General features: G+C 42.0%; 1 protein-coding gene and 1 non-coding gene across 2 annotated transcripts; both read left to right on the top strand.

Annotated features, from left to right (window-relative positions):
• Positions 1-716: 716 nt before the first annotated feature.
• Positions 717-21,896, top strand: LOC144155393 (pseudouridylate synthase RPUSD2-like). Its single transcript, XM_077686789.1, has 13 exons — positions 717-1,100; positions 1,323-1,401; positions 1,501-1,622; positions 5,358-5,458; positions 5,543-5,630; positions 5,831-5,909; positions 11,711-11,852; positions 14,874-15,010; positions 17,094-17,147; positions 19,858-19,949; positions 20,041-20,110; positions 21,110-21,387; positions 21,805-21,896. Exons 1-13 carry the CDS (start codon positions 909-911, stop codon positions 21,868-21,870), a joined length of 1,500 nt encoding a protein of 499 aa, XP_077542915.1. The 5' UTR covers positions 717-908; the 3' UTR covers positions 21,871-21,896.
• Positions 2,614-2,687, top strand: Trnas-aga (transfer RNA serine (anticodon AGA)). Its single transcript has one exon. It is a non-coding gene; the product is annotated as a tRNA-Ser (tRNA).
• Positions 21,897-21,933: the final 37 nt, after the last annotated feature.

Genomic DNA, 21,933 nt, shown 5'->3' with positions numbered 1-21,933 from the left:
AACCACATGGAGCGATTTTGCCGAACAACGTGACACACGCAATAATCGCTTTAATCGTGGTCGACTACAGCCACTGTAGGTCGACCAACCATTGATTGAACTTCACTAACGAGTTTGACGTCGACTGATCATCATCATTATTCCTTCTGCATATTTCCTCGTCTTTGTTGCACTAGGAAATGTGCATCCCAGTACCAACTTGCCTAGCCTTCTGCTGTAATCATTTTCCCTGTGTGTCTTTTCCTTCTTCCAACGTACGCCCTTGTTATGTCTATTTTTAGTAAACTCATTCGACGTCAACGTGGGGGGTGCGGGTACCGTTTGACGTGGAACTGCAAGAACCCTCCCTTCCCTCAGGGTCGTGCAGTTTTGGCTGGAGATTTTTTTTTTTTTTCAAACACTGGGTAGGAGTCGTCCTTGAGATCTGGCGGCTGTCTGGTCTGAGCTTGATCGCACGTTGTGCCTCTTGGTCTCAGCTGAGCATCAGAGTATTTTCGTGGTCGTCGTGGTTCGTCCCTCGATATGCTTCAAAAGGCATTCTGATTTCCACCAGACACTTCGCCGCCTGTTAAAGGAACTGTAATCACCACTTTACTTGCATTAGCAGTTATTTAGAGATAAAAAACACTAATGTTCTGAAAACCAACGGAGGCCAAATTTCTTTTCTCCATCTAAAAAACAGTTTTCATCATCATCAGTTTTTAACTCTTGCGCCGGGAGCCAAAACCAAAAGCCAATGCCATCCATGTACTATTTGCAGTATTTTTTGCTCATGCTTTTCCTCCCTGTTCTGTGCTTTTGCGCTGGTTGCGCAAATTGAGGGTATTTGCGCCTCATAACTAATGATACATTTGATATCGTGCCTAGTTTGAAAAAAAAGAATACATATATATGTATATACCCAATCCATGTTTTTCATCATCGTTCAACGACTCCTCCTTTCAAAAAGATACGTGCCCCCGAATCTCAAGACTTCGATTGCGAGCAGTATGAGCACTGCACTGCAGGAAGCGTCCAGTGACGCAGTCGAGACTGCTGATGTTGGTTGCGGAGTTAAAAGAAAGGCCGAGGAGCCGATTACGGGCCTAGACATCAAAAAGGCAAGCTCGCAATACTTAACGCTCTGTGACAGCGGTGAGAAGCCGGTGTTCCATTTTACGTCACGAGGCTGCTGTTCCAAAATGAGTCGCTTTGTGCGATGCAAATGTTTTAAATGAACACGCTTTGTCTTCATTTATTTTTACGTGAATACCATTTCTAAATATTGCCACAGCAGTTGCTGTTTGGAAGAAACAGTATTCACTATGTTCGGCTACTTTCAGATCAGGCAAGGACAAAAGGAACTGCGACCCGGTTTCGGCAGTGATCGTTTCGATGAGACTGAATACTATTTTCAGTATGGTAAGTGTATATCAGCACGTCAGTCTTAATGATTTAATATCTTTCACTTCGTCAAAATGGGACCTCCCGAGTGTATCGGTATCTTTTGTGTCTTTCTAGGTCTACGTAAAGTGTACCCGTACTATTTCACGTACACCACGTTTTGCAAAGGTCGCTGGGTTGGACATCTTCTTGTGGACGTCTTTACCAGGGAGTTCCGAGCTCATTCAAGAGAGGTCTATGTAAGTCTGAAATAATCAACGCGTTTCTGCGCTTTCTCTTGACCCTGCATTTACACCAGTTGCCCGTGTACAGTATGCAGGGTGTCCTTTGTTTCCAGGTCTCGCCTACTATTTGCACGCCGAATAATGTTTATAAAAGTCAGGCTAAGCCGCATATCCATGAGAAAATTTGACATCAACAAAAGAAAAATGGTGTCGCAAAAAGGCTGCAGCCTGAAGCAGTGAACAGTAATTGCACATTCGCTTATGTTCATTTTTTACTTATTTATTTGTTGCATACTGCAGACCTTGGCCAGGTCCAAGCAGGAAGTAACACAAGTAGTGCATACATGCAAAGAAGTTATTCACTGGTTTATTCGTTCCACTCCATTATTGCATGGACTGCATGGGGAGGTAGGGAAGAAAATTTCAGTGTGTCAATAGCAGCAAAAACATGGGGTAGGAGCATTCAGTTCATTGTGCCTGGTGCGTCTTGCTACTGGGGACAATGAAGATGGGGCTAGCACTAAAATCGTGGCAGTAACACTTTCTTAAACCGAGCAGATTTAGGGGAAATCTCCCAGGTGGAGTAAGTTTCTGCGAAGGAAAATTTGACATCCACCTCAATGCAGCCTCACGGCTACAAAGGAAAGCTGTACAGCTTTCTCAGAAACTTCGCAGTTAAAGAAAAATTCGTCCTGGTCCAGGATTTGAACCCAGGACCACCGCCTATCTAGGGCAGTAGCTTCACCAACTGAGCCAACCAGGAGGCTAGCCATTTGTAGTGCGAGAGCGAATTGATCAACAACTCTAAGTGATGGACAGGTGTTAATCAACCAAATTTAGTGCAAATCCCCAAGGCGAAGTAAGTTTCTGACAATGAAAATTTGACATCCACATCAGTGCAGAAACTTTCTCCACCTTGGGGATTTCCCCTAAATATGGTCGGTTAACACCTGTCCATCACTTAGAGTTGTTGATCAATTCGCTCTCGCACTACAAATGGCTAGCCTCCTGGTTAGCTCAGTTGGTAGAGCTACTGCCCTAGATAGGCGGTAGTCCCGGGTTCGAATCCTGGACCAGGATGAATTTTTTTTTAACTGCAAAGTTTCTGAGAAAGCTGTACAGCTTTTCTTTGTAGCCGTGAGGCTGCATAGAGGTGGATGTCAAATTTTCCTAAACAGTAACGTTCTTCAAGCTTTGGAATGTGATTAGCCATCATTTATTGTGGAGGAGAGAATACTAGTAAATTACTAGTATTCTCTAGTATTCTCTATTCTCTAGTATTCTCTAGTATTCTCTAGTAGAGAGAATACTAGTAAACAGAATAAACAAGCCTGCGTACCATTTTTCTTTGAAGTGTTTCCAATTTATTATGTTGTGCTTTGTATAGGGATCCCAAACTGCGCTGGCATGTACAAGTTTTGGCGTGATGAATGAAGAGTAAGCTAGAGGTTTTATGTTATGAGCAGAATTTTAAAGTTTTTGCCTTCAGAAACAAAGTTTGTAAGAAAATATTGGCGGTATGCAAGTTCCGCAATAAGTTACTGATTAGTGTAGCACCTATGTGTTTATAATGACTTGTCTTGAATGTTGCAGTCCTAGTTCTTATTCATGTTTTCATGGCAGTGTTTTTTCAGGTATGCACAAATAGACAACTTGCAGTTTATAGCACATTTCCACGTTAATATTCTACGTTGATTCCAACACTCAGCATGTAGTAATATTCCTGCGGAAAAAGTAACTAGTCAGTGGATTAGTGGGACCAGCCTAATCGGTGAAAAAAGTAACTTCTGCTCTATAAGCTGCAGCTAGTCAGTGGATTAGTGGGACCAGCCTAATCGGTGAAAAAAGTAACTAACTTCTGCTCTATAAGCTGCAGCTTATGTTTTTGCTTAAGCCACGATGCATGGAACAGAATACGTGAAATAGCAATGGAGCATAGGAGCAAAAGCAGTCTTCGGATACCAAAAACGAAAACCATATATCAAAGGTGTCATTGTAGACCCTGTCCCTTGCATTGCATAATATAGAGGGAAAATGTCTCACAGTTATGGTTTTCTTCTATGCAGATGGTAGCTTATCCTGATCTTTCTGATGTTGTCCAGCAAGTCAATTCTCTCTTCTCTGAATGCTTTCCTTGCCTACACTTGTACTCCATCTGGTCCTATTGCTTTCCTCTTCTCAACTTTCCTCGTCACAGCTGCAATTTCTCCTCTTTGTAATTGTCTGTGTATGCTCTGAATTCAATAATCTGTCATCAACATGCTTAGTTCATTCTTTACATTGAGCAAGTTCAGAAAGCATTGTGTCTACCTCTCTGAATTTCCAACCCTTGGAGGTCTTGGGTACTCTACCACCTGCCCTCATGATCTGCTTGGCATCGGTCAAATTTTCTCCTGTTGGGCACTGGCTTCTAACTAGTGTCTGGGAACCTGCTGTGCAGCTGAAGCAGCCGGGGTGCTGTGTTGCTGCACCCAAGATCTTGGCTTGGTTTCTGTCTGTGGATGCTGCATTTATGATAGAGGCTAAACTCAAGAATGCCCACGTGTACAAGATTTAAACATGCATTGCAGAACCCGAGGGGCTCTAAATTAATCCGCAGTTCTTCACCATAGCATGCCTCATATTCTGGGGGGGTGCAGCTTTACTATATAAAACTCCAACTTGAGCCCGGCATCTGGTAAACGTTCTTGTTCTCGTCCAGTGTTTACAGGTGCGCCTTTATTGCTTCATATGCCTCACCTCTGCTACATTTTTTCTTGCGTCCCTCCTGCTCTAATACCTTTTAAGGCCCTCGGTCACGGGCACTGAATCCCACTTAGCCAATTTCTTTGCTCATACAACCACATGAACGCGACTGCGCCCACGGCTAACTCTTAATGCGAAGACATTATATAGTGCCCCATGAGGAAAAAAACCCATAGTATCCATAAAGCAGGGGATAGCACGGGTTTTTGGTACCAGCTGTTGGTACCAAAAACCCATGCTATCCACTAGTTTTTGCCGACTCCAAGGGAAACACAGCTGTTGAGGTACTTTAAATATATCTTAACGAAAGGTTGCCAAGAGGAGAAAAAATTCCTTGGGGAACTTAAGTCTGGTTACTTGCTTTGAATGCAAAAATATTATCACTTCCTGTGGCGATACTTTACTACTGCGTCACGTGTGTTTCATGCTAGTTCTACGAAACGACCATAATGCAGATTTGTAGCTGTTTAGTATGGAGTTCTGAACAGTCTGCGGTAATGAAGACAAAGGAAGGAAAACCAAGAATTAGACACACACAAGATGTAGGAGTAAGTAATATGTATCACCAGGGGAGCGCCGTACTACTTTGGCATTCAAGGCTTGTAATTAGACTTCAGTGCCCCACCTCCCCAAGGAATTTTTTCTCCCAGAACACTGACTGTAAGCCATTGTATTCAACACTTCGCAGCACAGCGCCTTTCACAGCGCAACCGCTTTTTTGTTCCATGGTGCTTCCATTTCCTAAAATGATATGGCAAGCTACTCTCACGGATGTGCCAGTAAATTTTGCCACATAGTAGCTGCCTAGTGGCTATGCTAGTAATAATCTGGGAATGTCTTTACCAGTTATGTTTTTTGGGACACGCCAGACTGGTAAAACAGCATTTTCAATACCACAGCATTACTCTGTAAGCCCGCCAAATGTAAAAAGATTATATGAAAGGCTATGCTTCTTTTAATTTTCTGTAGCAACATGCTTTGTATTTGTTTCTTTGCTATTATCAGGAAAATGCTATCAAGACTGGCCTTGTGACTGTGAACAATAATGTTGTGACAACGGACTATCGTCTCAAGGACAATGACCTTCTGGCTAACACTTTGCACAGGTGAGCTTGAGTTTATTTCCAGTTGGCATCTTGTGTTTTACTCATGGACAATATAAAACATACTGGTTTTGTTTCTTTCATAAGGCATGAGGTTCCTGTGTTGGGTGCACCAATAAGGATACTTCACAGTTCCAAAGACATTGTTGTCATTGACAAACCCCCATCCATTCCGGTAAGTATGCAGTTAAAAGAGGTTTAACTGGTGGGCTTTTCACCGGCCAGCTGTTTTTGGGCCACGTTTGGGCTTCAGGATTGCCAACCTTCATTGCAATAAATTTGATAAAAGCTGCGAAACATTCTTGAAGGACTACTTAATGTAGCAGCCTAGCAAACCCAATTTTATATTTCACGGTTTTGATCTTGTTCCTTCAGGTTCATCCATGCGGAAGGTATCGCCATAATTCTGTCATATTCATTCTGGCCAAGGAGCATGGACTGCACAACTTGCACAGTAAGTCCACTAATCAAGTATAAAACTCTGGATGTTTTTAAACACCCAATTTCTGGAACTTATATGGGAGAGTGAAAATTTTGGCAGAAGGAGACACTTTAAAAGCCACGCAAGCTCAGGTCCAACACAGCATAGCATATATGTTCAACTTGCTGCAACGCACAGCATGTGGTGCTGTCAGTGATGAGCCTTCATGCTCACATGTTTTCAGTGGTGCTATTGGCGTGCCAAACATGAACTTCCCCATTTTAGACTAGGTATAATGACTATCTCAGTAGCATTACACCAAGCTTTAGGAAAAGTCAGTTAGAGTGCAATGATCCACACAGATGGAATCACCTCTGTATTAGCAGTAGTGTTGTGCTAGTGGTTTTTGTTGTCCATTTTATTGAGTAGGGTGAACTAATTGTTGAACTTTCAGGTTATTGATTGCCAAGTTTAAATTTTATTTGGAAAGTAGTGGAACACTATGGTAACACCTTGTGAAGGAGCCATGTTAGGTTTATTTCCAACAGGGTGTTTTTATTTGGGCAGTAAACAAGAATTACCAAAGCCATGGAAATGTGAAAAAATAATACTGTAAGACATTGAGCAGTTTTCATGTTTTGTTATCTGTGTTTGTGGGGATGAAATTGTAAATTGCAGTTCAATCAGTGTAATGTGCACTACAAGAGAACATTTGGCTGCATGGAGTGTGGCATTCTGTGGTTAGGGGCTTTTCTACATGGAGGCACTTTTTTTTTTCTTCTGTTTACCTTCTGCCCAACTTACCGTACAGGTGGGTTTGTATCCTGCATTAAAAAAATGCAGATCTGGGGCTGTTTTCTGAAGTTGTGTCCGGTTCGTGTCTGTTTGAGCGAGCCCTGATTGGCTAAAAGCAAACACCCGAATGTGACGCAATGCAAGCACAGCGGATCTACTGTGTTGAGCCGCGACTGCTCGGACCAGACGATTTGGAGCAGACGATTTTTCATCGCCTTGTCGTTTGCTCGGAGGCGGAACAGGAGGTCAATAAGTAGTGTTGACCCGTTTGAAATGCGTGCAGAAGCATTCCGCCTCTCGAAGAGAACTGTGCGGAGGCTGTGCGACGAGCTGTGAGACTAACTTCACCATCCGCACCATGAGCTCAATGTCGAGGACAAAGTGATACGTGCTCTTCATTTCTTCGCTACCGGTGGCTTTCAGTCAGCGGTCGGTAACAAAGAAAAAAATACTGCTGTTTAAGCCCTCTGTGAGCTGGTGCATCTAGGCCGTTGCCATCACACAGTGAAATAAATTATCCTGTGCAAGCTTGATAGCTGCCGCGCAGACAACGAAAATTTCACAAGCACTCGGCATGGAATAATGGTACTTTACGAATACATGTACCAGCTTAATGTTCGTAGACATTACGCGAAGCAGACACCTAGTTTAGAAACGAAAATCCTGATCACCCACACATTTTTTCACTCGGAGAGTACCACAGAAATGCCATTGCCACAATGAACCATTCGAGGCCCTTGAAAAAGCTCACGTCAGCACGATGGCAGTGCGTTGATGCTGACATGCATAACAGGTTATTTATTGTCTTGATACACAGTCATTGTCACCGACATAAAAATTGTGGTCCAAGCGTGAAAAAACTGAGCAGTTGTAGCATTGTTTATGCTTTACTGCCACAGGAAAAGGGAAAGAGCTGGCTGCAGCTGCCATTTTTCGAGATTCGTTACTTTGTGATGAAAATTTTCAACTGCGTCATATAAAAATCTTATGTGTTTAGGTTTTCAAAATACGTTTAAACAAACACATAAAAGATAGTTTAAAATAGGTTTAGTTGTTTAAAATGTGTTAACAAAAACAGTTGCGCAAAAGGGAACCCAAAACCCGTCTACAACCGGGAGTACGTCACGATGAAACGGTTTCAAAACACGTTTTAAAAACGGAAAAACTCTAGAATACCGCCCCTGGAATCACACCAACAAAACTTGTCAGCAGCAATTCTGGGCTTTTCCCATACCTCGATTGCAAACTCCCGATGAATGCTTTTTGAAATAAGTGTCCTGGCTACGTCAGTTGTCACCGTGCCAAATGGAACCTTGTAATGCGGCCTGGCAGTGCGCTGCCTTCCATGCAATTGCTTGCCCCAGTCTGAAAACGGCACAATTTTGATGAGCTGCCACGCGGTTTGCACTCAAGATGTTTTTGAGGCTTTTTTAAAAGTTAAGAGAGGGACATCCACCATCAGTGCCACTTTATCAGTTCCCCTTTGACAATCCTACAAGCAAAAGAGGTGAGCTATCTTGAAGTAGAGCGTCTCTGCCTTGTCACACGGGAGGAGCATGTGCTGCTTGCCTAGTGTGGGTAGCGCTTTGCTGTATTTTTTTTTTTTTTGTCTAATAGATATTTCTTTCCCGGGTGCATGTATACCGTATTTACTCGCGTAATGAACGCACGTTTCTTCTCGTAAAACCGAAGCAAAGTTGGGGGTGCGTTTATTACGCGGGGTAATTTACCGCAAACTTTTCAGCAGTTACCTAAGAAGGCTACCACGAAACAATATAATGCATTAGATAACGTGCCTTTCGCAGTCAGTACACACGTACACAATTGGCAAGTACGCGACGTTTTTTATTGAACTACACTCTTCTTCGTTTGTAAAGGCTTCACTTAGTCAATTCCGAAATGTCTACCAGCAGCACGGTTCCCATGCTCAACTACATACTCCAGAACCTTCAAACTAAAACTGGAAGTGTAACTGACATTTCAGCCTATCACCGACTGAAAAGTGAAAGACGAGCAGAAAAGCAAGTAACAATCCTATCACACAATAAAAGTAGGGCTGAGACGCTCAGCGCACTGGGCCGACTGAGCGCCGTTATGATTGGCTGTCCCACGACGCCGCTCCGGGTTGTTTGTTCGCTTTTACGCAGAAAGATGACTCTAGGTTGCATGCGCGATCATCATCAGCCGGAGCGAGTAAAGTGGGAAAGCTACAGTGCGGGCATTCGTGGGGCTGAAGGGTAGGAAATTTGGGGGTGCGTTTATTACGCGGGGAAATAAAGGAACGTAATTTTGACGGCTTATGTTTGGGGTGCGTTCGTTATGCGAGTGCGTTCATTATGCGAGTAAATACGGTATTGTGTCAGCTAAAGTATGTGGTTGTTAGTCTGTGCCCGTATTGTGGTATTCCTTGTTTGTTACTTCTTTTCCAGTAGTGCACCAGCTCTACCAACTTGGCCCCCTAGTATACGTAACTACACCTTCGCACTTGTACCAGTGCGTGTACATTCAAAGAGAAAATTGGCGATGGCCGCAATAAATAAATAAATAAATAAATAAATGAAATAATAAAAATACTAGCTGGTTCCAAATTGGGGAATAAGGCAACTCCACACACAAATTGTATTCTGTTATTGACTATTTGGTCCTGGCTGTATGCACTGCAACCTCGACATAGCTCTGCATGCTGAACATTGTGAAATTTTTGCTCTGTGTGTTTTCTTGTCTTGCAGGGAGAAGTGGGGTTTTAACTTTTCATGTGCTAATAATACGTTGGTTTAAAATTTTTTGGTTATGATTACATATTAGGGGCCATTTTTATTCAAGTATGAGTGGTGTAACTTTTCTTATGCACTGTCGTACTATTAGAGAGCAAAGAACCTCCTCTAAACCCAGCTAAGCTTAACTTGCACTTGGAAAATATTTTTGTTGCCTTGTATTGAGTGTAGAACAAATTACTGACATAGGAATCACATTTAGTAGATGCGAAATGCACTTTGGGAAAAGGAAACATCTATAGATAAGGTCTGTCAAGCATCCCACATATACCAGCTATCTGTCTGTGGGCCTCTTTACAAAGTGAGCACACAATGTGTATTACAATAAGTGTTTTTTTTTTGTGACTTTTTTTTGTTGTTGAGCTCCGGCACTGTTTCTACCTGAAATGAACACTGCAAAAGCAAATTTTTTTTAACTGAAAATTTACAGTGGACTTGACGTGGTCAGCAGACTTTCCCTTGAATGAAAACACTCAGTGGACTCCCTGCCTAACAGCTTCAGGCAGAGTTTCATATTTAGCTTCAGGCAGAGTTTCATATTTATTGATTGTTATCAGTAGCAGTAGTCAGACGGTGGGACATTCATTTCTGAATAAAATATGTGAAAGTATATACAAAGGCAAGGTAGAATAGGAAGTACAGTGTCAAACTTTGATGCCCCTTTCCATATATTACTCTCATACACTGTATATTTTTTTAAATGATATGGTAAACTGAAACTAAGAGGAACTGGGAAAGCATGGTGGAAGGCTGCTTTATCATTTACGGGACATTACTGTGTTGCTGGCTACCATGATTGCCATTTTGTATTTTCTGCTTTTTATGTTAACACTAGTGCAAAGGGATATGTCAACAGAAGAGCGAAAATGAGCTGCTTGTGCTTGGATACTAGCCAATGGCACACCCTGTCTGCTCTTGTTTTGATGACAATATGAGAGCACACCACATTCTTATTTCCTTTTACAACTGATTCCAATGTTTCGGTGTGCTGCCATTTAATTAAATATAGAGCGTATGAGTTAAAACAGTTCTATATTACTTTCTACTACTGATTGACAAAATACAGTAGCATCCTATTTCTATGTTTTTCAGGGGCTACAAAAAGTAAATGTAGTGTTCGGAAAATGTGTAATTGGAACTCTTTCCTAACGGTTACTTTTTCATTTATTGGTTTAGCTGGAAAAAGATCATGTATGAGGCCACACATCTAGCAGCTGTGCTAGAAAGGCTTTTATTTTAAAAAAAAAGATAGAGCACTTGGTGGCTGATATGAAAGATTTTTTGAGAATATGTTCACATGGCCTTGGACTGGAATCGATATTGCTGCATTGTCAATATCACGCATAGTAAGCAGAGTTGTACATAGCACTTTACAAGTAATCGATTACTTGTAACCAATTACATTTTTTTGTAATTTTGTTATAAAATCAATTACCTTTTTGAAACTGTAACGTTCTGGGTAATTCAGTTACATGTTCTTTTACATAATTGATTACCGATAATCAATTACTTTTTTTGCCAAAATCAAGTTGTAACCAGTCTTCTACGGCAGTTTGCGTCCCGAAAAATATGCGACCGCTTTTTAGGGACCCCCCATCCTGTCAGATGTCGCCGCAGCTCACCTCCCATCACACCCAACTCGGCAGCTTCCACACAGTCCATGAGGCGCGGCCGCACGATGGTGCGCCTCCAGCAACAGCGGAGCACCACGCTTCATAGAGGACATGGGGACTACTAGGATAGAAACACTGCGCCACTCCGAGCTGTTGCTCAAGGTGTTCCTACATTACAATACCACCCTTCCCTCCAGCGCATGCACTGATAGTGTGTTCAGTGCAGCAGCTGATCTTTTAACGAGGAAATGCGGAAGAATCAGCGACGACAACTTTGAAAAACAACTCCTGTTGAAAGTTACCAACGTGTAACACTATATCACATAAGCCACAGTAGGCCTCCCAGCCTTAATGCAAGCCTCCAGCCTTCTCTCTACCACGAAAGCCACAGTGGTTTCTTGTAGTTTGAGTAAACTTGTGTTATTGCCTTACGGCAATAAAATTTTGGAGGAAAGTAACGCAAAAGTAGTCAATTACATTTCTTTAATGGCTCAGTTGTTTTTCTGTGGCTGTAACTGACCACTGTAATCAATTACATTTTAAAGGAAGTAATTGTAATTGTAATCAGTTACTTATTTTCTGTAACGTGTACAAGTCGTACAGTGAGTGAGGAGGTTTTTTTTTTTTCTGACTGAATTTGGGTTGCTTCCAGCTGTGCACAGGCTCGACAGACTAACCTCTGGGTTGCTGCTGATGGGCCGTTCTGTGGACAGGGCTCGGGAACTTGAGAATGAGATCAAGGGCCGACAGGTGTTGAAGGAGTACGTGTGCCGTGTGGAGGGCTGCTTTCCAGAGTAAGTGCCCTGTAGCCCTTACTTCCACATTGCTGGGCTTTTGGATGTGAATTCAGCTTTGGATCCCATCCAACGTGGCTTTTTACGACACAAGTTTACACCTATCAAGTGACATTAGTAAAGCTGCAGTCTTTAATTGTTTTAGGAAATTTATTTCTTTAAGTAATATTTCTTCTTCGGACTAATTGGGACTTATTTGTAGGCATGTGTGAATAGCAATATTCGACTTCGAAGCGAATAATTATTTTTTCAGGTAATTTTGAAGCGAATAACCCAATATCTTGCAAAAAAAAAAAGTAGCTAGCAGTAGCCAAGAACACTGCTATGCGAACTCATTTGGCCATTCATTTGTGTGCAACACTTGCAAGAGTCAATTAACTTCAACAAAACAAACCAATTCTTAGGACCCCATTTGGAGTCTGGGGAGTCGCTTTGCATCGAGCAGTAATCCCCGGCAGGATATTTAAGCAGGTGCTCTAAATTGGGTTTTGATGCACAACACCATCATTGTAGTCATCACTGTCGCAGACTACATGCAGGTGACTACATGCAGCGCACTAAGCGCAAGTGCAGAAGAGAAGCTATCATTCAGAGTTGCTTTAGTTTCTCAGTGCACCAGCCACACTGCAGATTATTTTTGTTAAGCTCATGTGGGCGTCGCAAAAAAAAAAAAACAGAGGACTCGTTTTTTGTGTTTGATGGTATATGTATCAGAAAAAAAGATCAATATTCACACATGCCTACTAATTTTTTTGAGCTTATAAATGTGTCCTATGTGTGTATATTATTCACACATTAACTGGCAAATGTTTGCATGGAACTGCCATTTTTCATCATGGTTTATATGGCTTTCATGGTGGACTCGGCACTTTGAATTGCTCAGAAGAGGGTCTTTTTCTTTTTTGACAGGTAATATGGAAAAAAAAAAATTAGTGGAACTTTTTTTTACAATTTGGAGCATGCTTGATACCCCTGTTCATTTGCACCATAATCCACCTGTCTTAATTTTTTAACTTGCGTTAAAAAAAGTGGTATCCTAATGTTGGGATTTTTTTTAGTTATTAACAAGTTGCAGAAGTCGAGTGAGATATGGAACACCGAGAAGAATATTGAGATGTTCTGTGCTATATATACTTCAGCTCTGTGAACTATTTCAATAAGCCGACCTAATTTTTTACGATGCCCTTTCATGCTGGAGTAGTCACTGCTGCAGCATCTAGATGTTTACAGTGAAATACTTTAAATGTGAGGTTTCTAATTTATGCTGCTATTTGTTGGTGATGCCTGTGTGGCCTTTGCTAGGGCTTTTGTTGTGTTTTCTTTTTTAACTTTTGATACGTTCAGCTGGAGTTCGTCCTAGAGTGCAATGCTCCATCATCATCATTCATTGACTGCTGCCGAAATGCATGTGTTATTTGAAAATGAAAGGATGGTAACATAACATGAGTTTTCTGCAGTGAAAATTATATGCATGGTTTACAAATGTAGAACGTTCAAGAATAGCTCAAATTATTTATGAATAGTGTTGCCCTGTCCTGTAACTGTTTTGTTATCGTGGTAAATTGGCAGATTTTTAGGAGTTTAAGAAAACATTTCTTTCGTGCTAAATATATTGGCTAGGCACATATTGTAGAGGCATAAAATTCAGATGATTGAATGCCCTTTCCAACAACCCCAGCTTTAATAATGTTTTCACAAATAATGGTTGAGAAAAAAAATTATCAAATTCAAAATTTTTGTCCAGATGTCAAAGAAAATAAAAAAAGAAGTTGTGTATAACAAACCACCAGTAGTAGAAAAAAATTAGAATATATATTTTGCAGGTAAACATTTCAAACACCTATCCTAGAAAAAAATTGGTGGAACAATTTGTCAGATATAAAAAAAAAATGCTAGCATGCATAGTGCTTGCACTGTGTGGTGAAGCCCAACTGCATTTTCAAAATGTGCAATTCTGGATGGTTCACTAGAAGAAATCTGATGGTTTGACATTATTGGAGGAACCAACTAGTCTCCACATGATGTAAAAACACCTTGTACTGCCAGCACAAGATTCAGGGCAAGCAACCGATGTGAAGAAATCCGCTTAAGGTTGAAAACCAAATTCAGTGGGGAATGCTGGTTGACGTTCTGGTCATCACTTATCTATCAGAACTTTAACTTGCAGTTTATTGTCATCTTTTGACTGGCCATGGTATCTCTGCTTGTAGGATTAAGGTGCAATGCACTAGAATCAGGCCCAGCAAGTTTCCACCTAGGGGCGGTTGCACGGCGAAAAGTGCTCAGTGCTAGAGCCTCCTATATTGCAGCACCACCTAACATTTTCGAAAAGAAACATTGGCCTGAAGTTGGATAATTGTGTAGTAGTAGCGCCAAATATGAATTTCACAACGCAGAAACGAATCCGAAACCGCTGGAAACTGGCTGAAAATGCAAGGTCCACTTCGTAGACATGCAGGGTATTTTCAGAAATAAGCTTTGGCAGAATAAAGCTATCCTTTCTCCGAACCAAAGTTCACTAGTGAATAGCTGGCGTCATTTTCAGGTAATTATCACCTCTCAGTGCTGTTGGATTACAAAGCTGACAACATAATTTGGTATTTGAATTGCTGAGAGCCTCCTGATCAAGAAAATTTGGTGGTAATGCAGCATAACCATGAGCAGTGTGCTTTTTTGTCAAGCGCAGCAGCCATGCCCCCTTTCGCAAAAGCACATGCACCTTTTCTCGCAAAAAACGCCGTAAAAAATCTCAGTGTCTCCGTAGTGGGAAAATTTAAACTGATTCTAAAATGGCAGTGCCTAGACTAACCACTGGGGTGCATTAGATGCACGAGAAATGACTACAACATGTAGAAATCAGGGATATAAAGCATCGATTACCAGTGATTGATTTGAACAGGCGTGGTAATGAAAGAGTTAATCAAAAATCATTCCAAAGTTTTTTTTTATCATGTTGCTAAGTTTTGATTTCAATGCCTTCAGGCTGAACTGGCATGTATCATTTCTATCTGTGGTTTGCAGTGACCTGGTGACATGCAGTGAGCCCATAGAGATTATCTCTCACAAGATTGGAGTTTGTGGTGTGGGTGAGCACGGAAAGGAGTGCATGACGGAGTTCAAGAAGCTTAGCTACAATGGAAAGTCCAGTGTTGTACTGTGTAAGTTGGTGTAAAAGCTTTTTTTGTGTTTGGCAATGCATGTGGTCTAAAAGCTTGCAGACGGTGATTGTTTGAATGTTGCAGACACGACGACGAGTTCTGTGGTAGCAAATTTTAAGACAAACACCTTAAATGGTTCATTGAGCGAAAAAGCTGGCATCCGGTGTCTAACAGAAAAACTTCTCTTTCGTGAAGCATTGCATTGCCTGAGGCGTTCCATTGCATGAGGCGTTTTATAGCTCATGGCATTTAAGCAAAAAAGGGAGCGAAAAAGCCAGCATCCGGCTTCAACTTTCGTAATAAGCATTAAAAAAATAGAATTATTACTCCTTTGAAGGCGTATTGTGGGCAATAAAACTGTTAATTTATTTGTGTAGCCTCAGCAAATTTTAAAAAAAGAATGGCATTACGTTTTTGCCTTATGCAACGAGTAAAAAATGTGCATACCATATTTTCGTGCGTATAACCTGCCCCTGCATATAACCCCCCCACACACACACACAAAAAAAAATATCCCCGCGTGTTGCCCGCACATTCTATACGTAAAAAAATGGACCAAAGCTACTACTAAAGCAACATTACACATTTGTTTATGCAAAAGAACTTGCCTAACTGACTACGTAACTAGGTGACTTGCCGCATGCATTTTTTCAGGTTGGTATATTGTTGAGCTGTGTGCGCTAAATAAGCACTGTCAAAGGGATAATAGTGGCTTAGTTGCTATTACTGCTGTAGGGGCATCACGGCCCAATGCGCATTGCGGTGAAACTGCACCAAAGGAAACACCTTGCATATAATCCGCACCTCTACTTCATCCCTGAAATTTTTGTGTTTTTGGTGCGGGTTATATGTGCAAAAATATGGTATGCTGAAACTATATGCTTTTTAAATTTAATTATAGCTACAGAGCCCGGAAAAATTGTTACAGTTTTATTGCACACAAGACACCTTCATGAATACAGTAGCACAAAAGTTTCAAGAAATTTAAGCTTTTTAATGAATGAACTCATTAGTAGGATGCATTCATAACTCAAGCTGTACAAGATAGCTATAAACTGATTTCTGTTTGATTTTGTCATAGTTACTGTGTTTGTCCACTAAGTTAAGTTAGATTTGGTGCATGAAGTAGGTAAGATGTTCTATTTGACACGTCCTGCCAGCCAGGAAAATAATTTTGGCAGAGTTACTTTTGAAGGCCCCAACTGAGGTCTTGAGAATTTGTGCATGATGTTTTGCTGTTGTGTATGTTAAAACAAATATGAAGGGCCAGTTCTGCTCCTATCGCAGAGTGCATGGCGGTTGCTTGTTACTTTTTTGCAACATGTTTGGATTATCCACCTCGAAATTTTTCGAAGCAAATTATTATTCGGTTCGTATTTTCTTCAAGGGCAGATATCCACCACGCCTTCCTAAAACCTGTACCTAACTCTTTTTATTTTGTTTAACTACTACCGTAACCACTATTTTTGATGTATTTTCATCAGCAACCGCAGATAGATAGGCGCTGAAATCGGAACTAAGCATCTGGCATTTGGGAATCCACTGGAACAACCTATGTTCTGGAAATGAGGTGAAAAAAAAAAAATTTAAGGCCAAAGTCATGGCTGATGTGTCGGGTCACAAAACATTTATCATTTCCTGTGTAGTGGGAATCAAACTGTTCATCATAACATGTTGCCTGCCTCTCCAAAACACCTGGACAAAAATATGACCGCACAGAATTATGCATTTCTGTTGTTTAAAAGAATTCCTCCTGTTTCTTCCTGTTTCCTCTTATGGTTATAACAAATTTGATTTCACATCTATTGTCAAGGTTATTGTAGTTGTTAGTTTTTTCTTTCTTTGGACCAACAGTGTGCTGTAAGGTGTTATCGTGCTTAACAACTGAAGTATGAAAAAGGACTGCACCCTGTGTGCTGCATTTCAAATTTGGTGGTTTAGGCTTGGCTGGTGTAGTGTCCAGCTGCATAAGCACTGGCTCAGTACTGAACAGTCAGTGCACCATCACCAAGCGACCTCAGTTGTTTCATTAGATGCTTCTGTACTAATTAAACAATGTTTTTTTTTTCTTTACATTCCGCAGGCAAGCCATTCACAGGTCGCATGCACCAAATCCGTGTTCATCTTCAGTATTTGGGTAAGCAAAGCTAACGTTTGTGTTGGCAAGTCCCTTCTGATAGCCGCAAAAGGAGCTGCCCTAAAACCTGGAAATCAGTTGAGTCGACTTTTATGAAGCGACTGCATGGGAACACACAATTTGGTAAAATCTTTGAAAGTGCAAAATAGTGCAATGTAGTAAAATTAACGAAAGGTTGAAACTTAAAAAGGGGACCACAGTTAAAGTGGTACTATTCGAAGTCCGCTATGTCACGCGAAGTAATTGATGAATCTATTGTGATGTACAGTCATGTCTCGTTAATATGGACGCCTCTGTTCCCCAGAAAAATCGTCCATAATGTGAGTCAAATAATCCTTCCAGAAAAGGACACAATTTATTCAGCAAAAAAAAACGAGGAGATGTGAGTTTGCACTGATGCCTTCAATCTTACTGTAGTGTCCAGAAAGCGCACCACGTCGGCTACTTGAAGTGGGCATTCTGCGTGTCCCTCCTGCTCAAGGTATGCGATAGCTGTCTGAAAGCCACGGCGAGCTTCACGTCAACTGTCTTCCCCGTTGGCTGCTCCTGTCCACATGGAGCTTTGTTCGAGTTGATGTAACTTTTGAGCGGATCCGCCGACAAGCTCCAGGATCTGCTCGTCTCTAAACGCTCCAAGGCGTTCGTCTCTTTCTCTATTTCCAAGAAGGCCACTGTTTCTTCATCTGAGTTTTTTGCACCCAGCTGTTGATGAGCTTACAGCCTTGCCATTTATGTGCAGCGAATATTTGCACGAGCTTTTGTCGTCCTTTTATCTTGTCCTGAGCCTCGGGACTTCCTCTTTCCGGCATACACCGCGTAGGGCAGCCTTGTTTGACAGGAAAAGGGTGTCACCCCGTCGTCACTACCCTTGAGTTTTGTTCACTGATGATGAATGTTCTCGGTCTAATTTGATGGTTCTGGAAGGAAGAGCGTTCCGGGTTAAATGCATACTTCGGCTTTGTGTGGTTCGGCCAACAGTGAATTCCTAGCATGTGCTGGGGCTTCTGGGGTCACCTGTCATTTTTTCTACTTCTTGCTTTGTGGACCTGTGTCCATAATAACGAGACGAAAATGCCTGTAATTACCCGTTTCGTCCCCCAAAATAGCCGTCCATAGTCCGGACTGCGGGTTTCTATATTGACGGGGCAGAATTGCATGGAGAGAGACTGGTCGCCGAAAAGGTCGTCCATATTGCGGGGTGTCCATATTAACGGGGTCTATATTAACGAGACGTGACTGTATATGCATGTCATAAAGACGGTTCCACCAAAGTTAGAATGTAAAGTTTTGATTGCGATGATGATAATGATGATCACGATGTGGCTGCTGCTTTTGAAGCTGGTGGGCACAGTAAAGTGTGCCCTAGCTGTGGGCCAAAAAGAGAATTTGGCAGGGCAAGGAATGAATTTGTCAAGTACGTCTGTCTCCTGCAGTCTAACATTCCGGTTGGAGCTGTTTTATACTCGCAGTGTTTTATACTAACGCTATTTTCTTTTGGTGTTGGCCTTTATAATGTAGTACAGCTTTAGAATTTGTTCACCAAAGTCTGTGGCCTATGGCAAGCAAGCAAATTGGACCGATTTGAAATAAGTTCAAAAGCTCTGCAAATAACATCCTTGCTTTTTATTTACTTATTTTTTTTGTCTTCATGTCTTGAAATTAAGGGCACCTCCATTGTGGCGTTATTGCATGGTGTAAGGGAAAAAAAAAGAAAGTTATATAACCAATCTTTGTGTGCTTTGTGCTACAGGCTACGTTTAAATGAGGTAGCACATACAGGGGCTGTTAGAGAGAGACATCTAATTTTCTTCCTTCCAGCTAACAGACGTACAGACAAACAGATAAGCATTTTTTGCAGGGGACAAATAGACCACTTTAGTGTCACAATAACTGGGCCACACACTGCACTTGGATTTTATCACCGTGTGCAGTGTAGAGCGGCAACAGATGAGTGGGGCTCAACAAAAACTGTAGTGCACCTGACTGGGACTGCGGAGGTTCTCTCCCTCGGGCAGTGTGGCGATTGAGATGCGAGATGTATGATTCTCATGGTAGTCCAAGCCTCCTCACACTCCTCCTCGCTCACACCAGTACAATGGGGGCAAGAGGTGCAAATAGTTTCAAGGAACCGGCAGACAGACACAAGTTTTGAATTAGGCGGCGAAGCCCCCCGAAAAAAAGTACTACTTCTAAAACACAGAAGTGATGGAGACTTTTTATTTCAGTGTTTAAATTCATTCCATAGACAGTTGTGACAACTGCCCGCAAGAAGCAAGTGGAACTTATTTAGCGCATGTTGGAGGCAATGTGGCATCTCTAAACAAGTTTAGTATCGACCAAATGGGGAACGAACCATACTTACGGTTGTAGGGAAACAAAAAGTAAATGGAAATATAAATGGAAATAAAGAGTACATAGACACATTTCTTGGTCCCAACATTTGCTGCAGTAGAGGACAGATTCTAATTTATCCTTTCTTGTAGGTCTAAGACCATCATGGTAAATTTTTAAACAACTCTTCTGAGTCGTGTTTGCAAAATCTGATGGATGTCAGCGTGGTTAATGAAGGAGAAGGGTAAGGGACCCTAGCCGAATTGCAGGGAATAAACGTAGCCTGAGTGAGATAATTTGAGGTATTCTGACTAAGTCTGACAATGGTCAAAATATGGTTATGACGATGAGTAATCCATGATGAATTTCATTCTTTCAGGTTACCCAATTGTTAACGATCCTCTCTACAACCACACCGTTTTTGGATCCGAAAAAGCGAAAGGTGGTCTCAAGGAGAAAACAAAAGAACAGGTATTGCGAGCCATTATTAGTGATACAGTTCAGTCCTCCTGGGTCAATTTTTGTTGCAGCTTTTCCTTACAGGCTGATTTTCCATTTTCAGTTGGTCCACGACCTCCTGGAAGTGCACACGTTGAAGAAGTGGCTCGGTCCGGAAATGGATCTGACTCCTGGTGAGCAAGCTTATTTTGCTTTAGTTATTCCACGAAATGTTCTATACTAGAAGAGTAATACTTGCTGGTCACAGATGAAACCTTTACAGAAGATGTTCGTTCAGAGAAAAAAAAGTAAAAAGAAAGTTCAGTTTGACTTCCATATAGAAAGGAGCTGAAGCATACTGTAAAATCCCGAGAGATAGCCCACCTAAGATCGAGAGCAAATCGAGTGAAAATATGCCATGGGCTAACTTTCGGTGTGCAGTAAAAAAAAGTTGAGAAATGTATTGCAGCCAAAGAACGAACACGCATTTATTAGCACTGTATTTATCGCTGTCAAAACCGTTGAACGAACAGTAGCTGTCACTGTCGAGCAAAAGGTCGACCACCTCCTTGCGCACGGAGTTCGACGTGGTTGGCTCGCTACGGTTCTACATGTGTGTGGGCTTCATTGCCAACCTAAACGTGCAGATGTTATTTTTAGATCCTGTGACCTGTTATCGCAGCCGGGTTTCAGGTTCCTGTGACCTGTACCCTACCCACACTAGCTAACCTCGTTTCCGCGGGCGTCATCCCCGGCTGGGATGATGCTATTGCCAGGGGTGGGTTATCTTTCGGTGCTATTGAAAAAATGGAAAATCGTGCCAAAAACAGGGGTGGGTTATCTTTCGGGAGTGGGACATCTCTCCGGATTTTACGGTACTACTGCTTTTTTGTAATTTGCTTCTGCCATACCGTTTTCAGCTCAGTTTCAGCAATTACGGCAGCTTAGGGAAAGCTGATGGCCGAATAAGCATTGTAAACAAGTGGGTTCCCTTTTTATTGATGAGGAGGCCATTTGAACGAATATTTTGATCCATAGGGTGTCTTTCTTAAATTGAGAAATTGCATCAGTGGACCTCTTGCTGCTGGCCACAACCAGCTTGCCCCTAATTTTGCTGAATTGTAGCTAAATGCAGCTTTCTCGTGCTTCTGTCGTTTAGTGGTCTGTCACTTGGTCCTTTTTCTTTTCCCAAGAGGGCAACCTGCCCGGAGAGGAGCTTCCGGATGACGAGGGTGCCGTGGGCGAGGAGGCCGACCCGGTGGACCAGTGCAGTGGCAGCAGCCAGTTCCCGGCCAGCCTGCACCATTATCTGGAAGGCGACGACACCGCTGCCTTCTGCGTCGCAATGGAGAAGCAGGCCTTTGAGAAGGACAAGTTTGTGCGCCGCCCGGAGTGCCTCGAGTGTCGGTGCAAGTACAAGGACCCCGAGCCAAAGGACCTTTTCATCTACCTGCACTGCCTGCGCTACTCGGTAGGTGCGACACGCTGGGCTTACAGGGGGCAACGCTTGTTTTGGGCTCGTGCATGCGAATTGTATATTTCCTTGCGGGTGGACCAGTGTACAGATTCATCTGACCAGTGTTTTTCTCGTGCAAACGTAGCATCAAATTAGGAACGCACACCCTTAAAGTGAGGCTACCACTTAGATATCAACATGTGCAATTTATTCCAACAAAGTTGTTTCGGTCGTGTTTTCAGCTTGTAAAACCATACCTCTTTTCGTACATGTGCACTGCTGTATTATAATCACTGGTTTAAACTAGAGTCTAAGAAACCTTGCTGGCAATGGTGATTAGAATTTCGTGGAGTCTTTTTGTTTTGTGCTTATAAACTATTTGCTCGGGAACTTCTGTTTTGCTCCAGTAGCTTGTTTTTGTTATCCTTGCAGGGACCAAACTGGAAATACGAGGCACCATGGCCGTCTTGGGCGAAGGAGAACTGGACTGATGACTAAGCAATAAAAGCCATTGCAACTTTTTACTTGGGTTGCATGTGTGAGTGCAGCCTTGATGTAGGA

The sequence above is a fragment of the Haemaphysalis longicornis genome, unplaced genomic scaffold, assembly GCF_048455015.1.
Source record: "Haemaphysalis longicornis isolate Haplotype H1 unplaced genomic scaffold, Haemaphysalis longicornis Haplotype H1 scaffold_1, whole genome shotgun sequence".
NCBI classification, from domain to species: Eukaryota; Metazoa; Arthropoda; class Arachnida; order Ixodida; family Ixodidae; genus Haemaphysalis; species Haemaphysalis longicornis.
Note: the sequence above shows the minus strand (reverse complement) of the source record. Positions and strands in the feature narration are given on the sequence as shown.

Excerpts from the sequence above, each read along its gene's own strand:
- LOC144155393 (XM_077686789.1), top strand. The coding sequence starts at position 909 with ATGTTTTTCATCATCGTTCAACGACTCCTCCTTTCAAAAAGATACGTG. Across the intron at positions 1,623-5,357 it reads CTCATTCAAGAGAGGTCTAT|GAAAATGCTATCAAGACTGG; the intron begins GTAAGTCTGAAA and ends TGCTATTATCAG. Across the intron at positions 5,910-11,710 it reads TGGACTGCACAACTTGCACA|CTGTGCACAGGCTCGACAGA; the intron begins GTAAGTCCACTA and ends GGTTGCTTCCAG.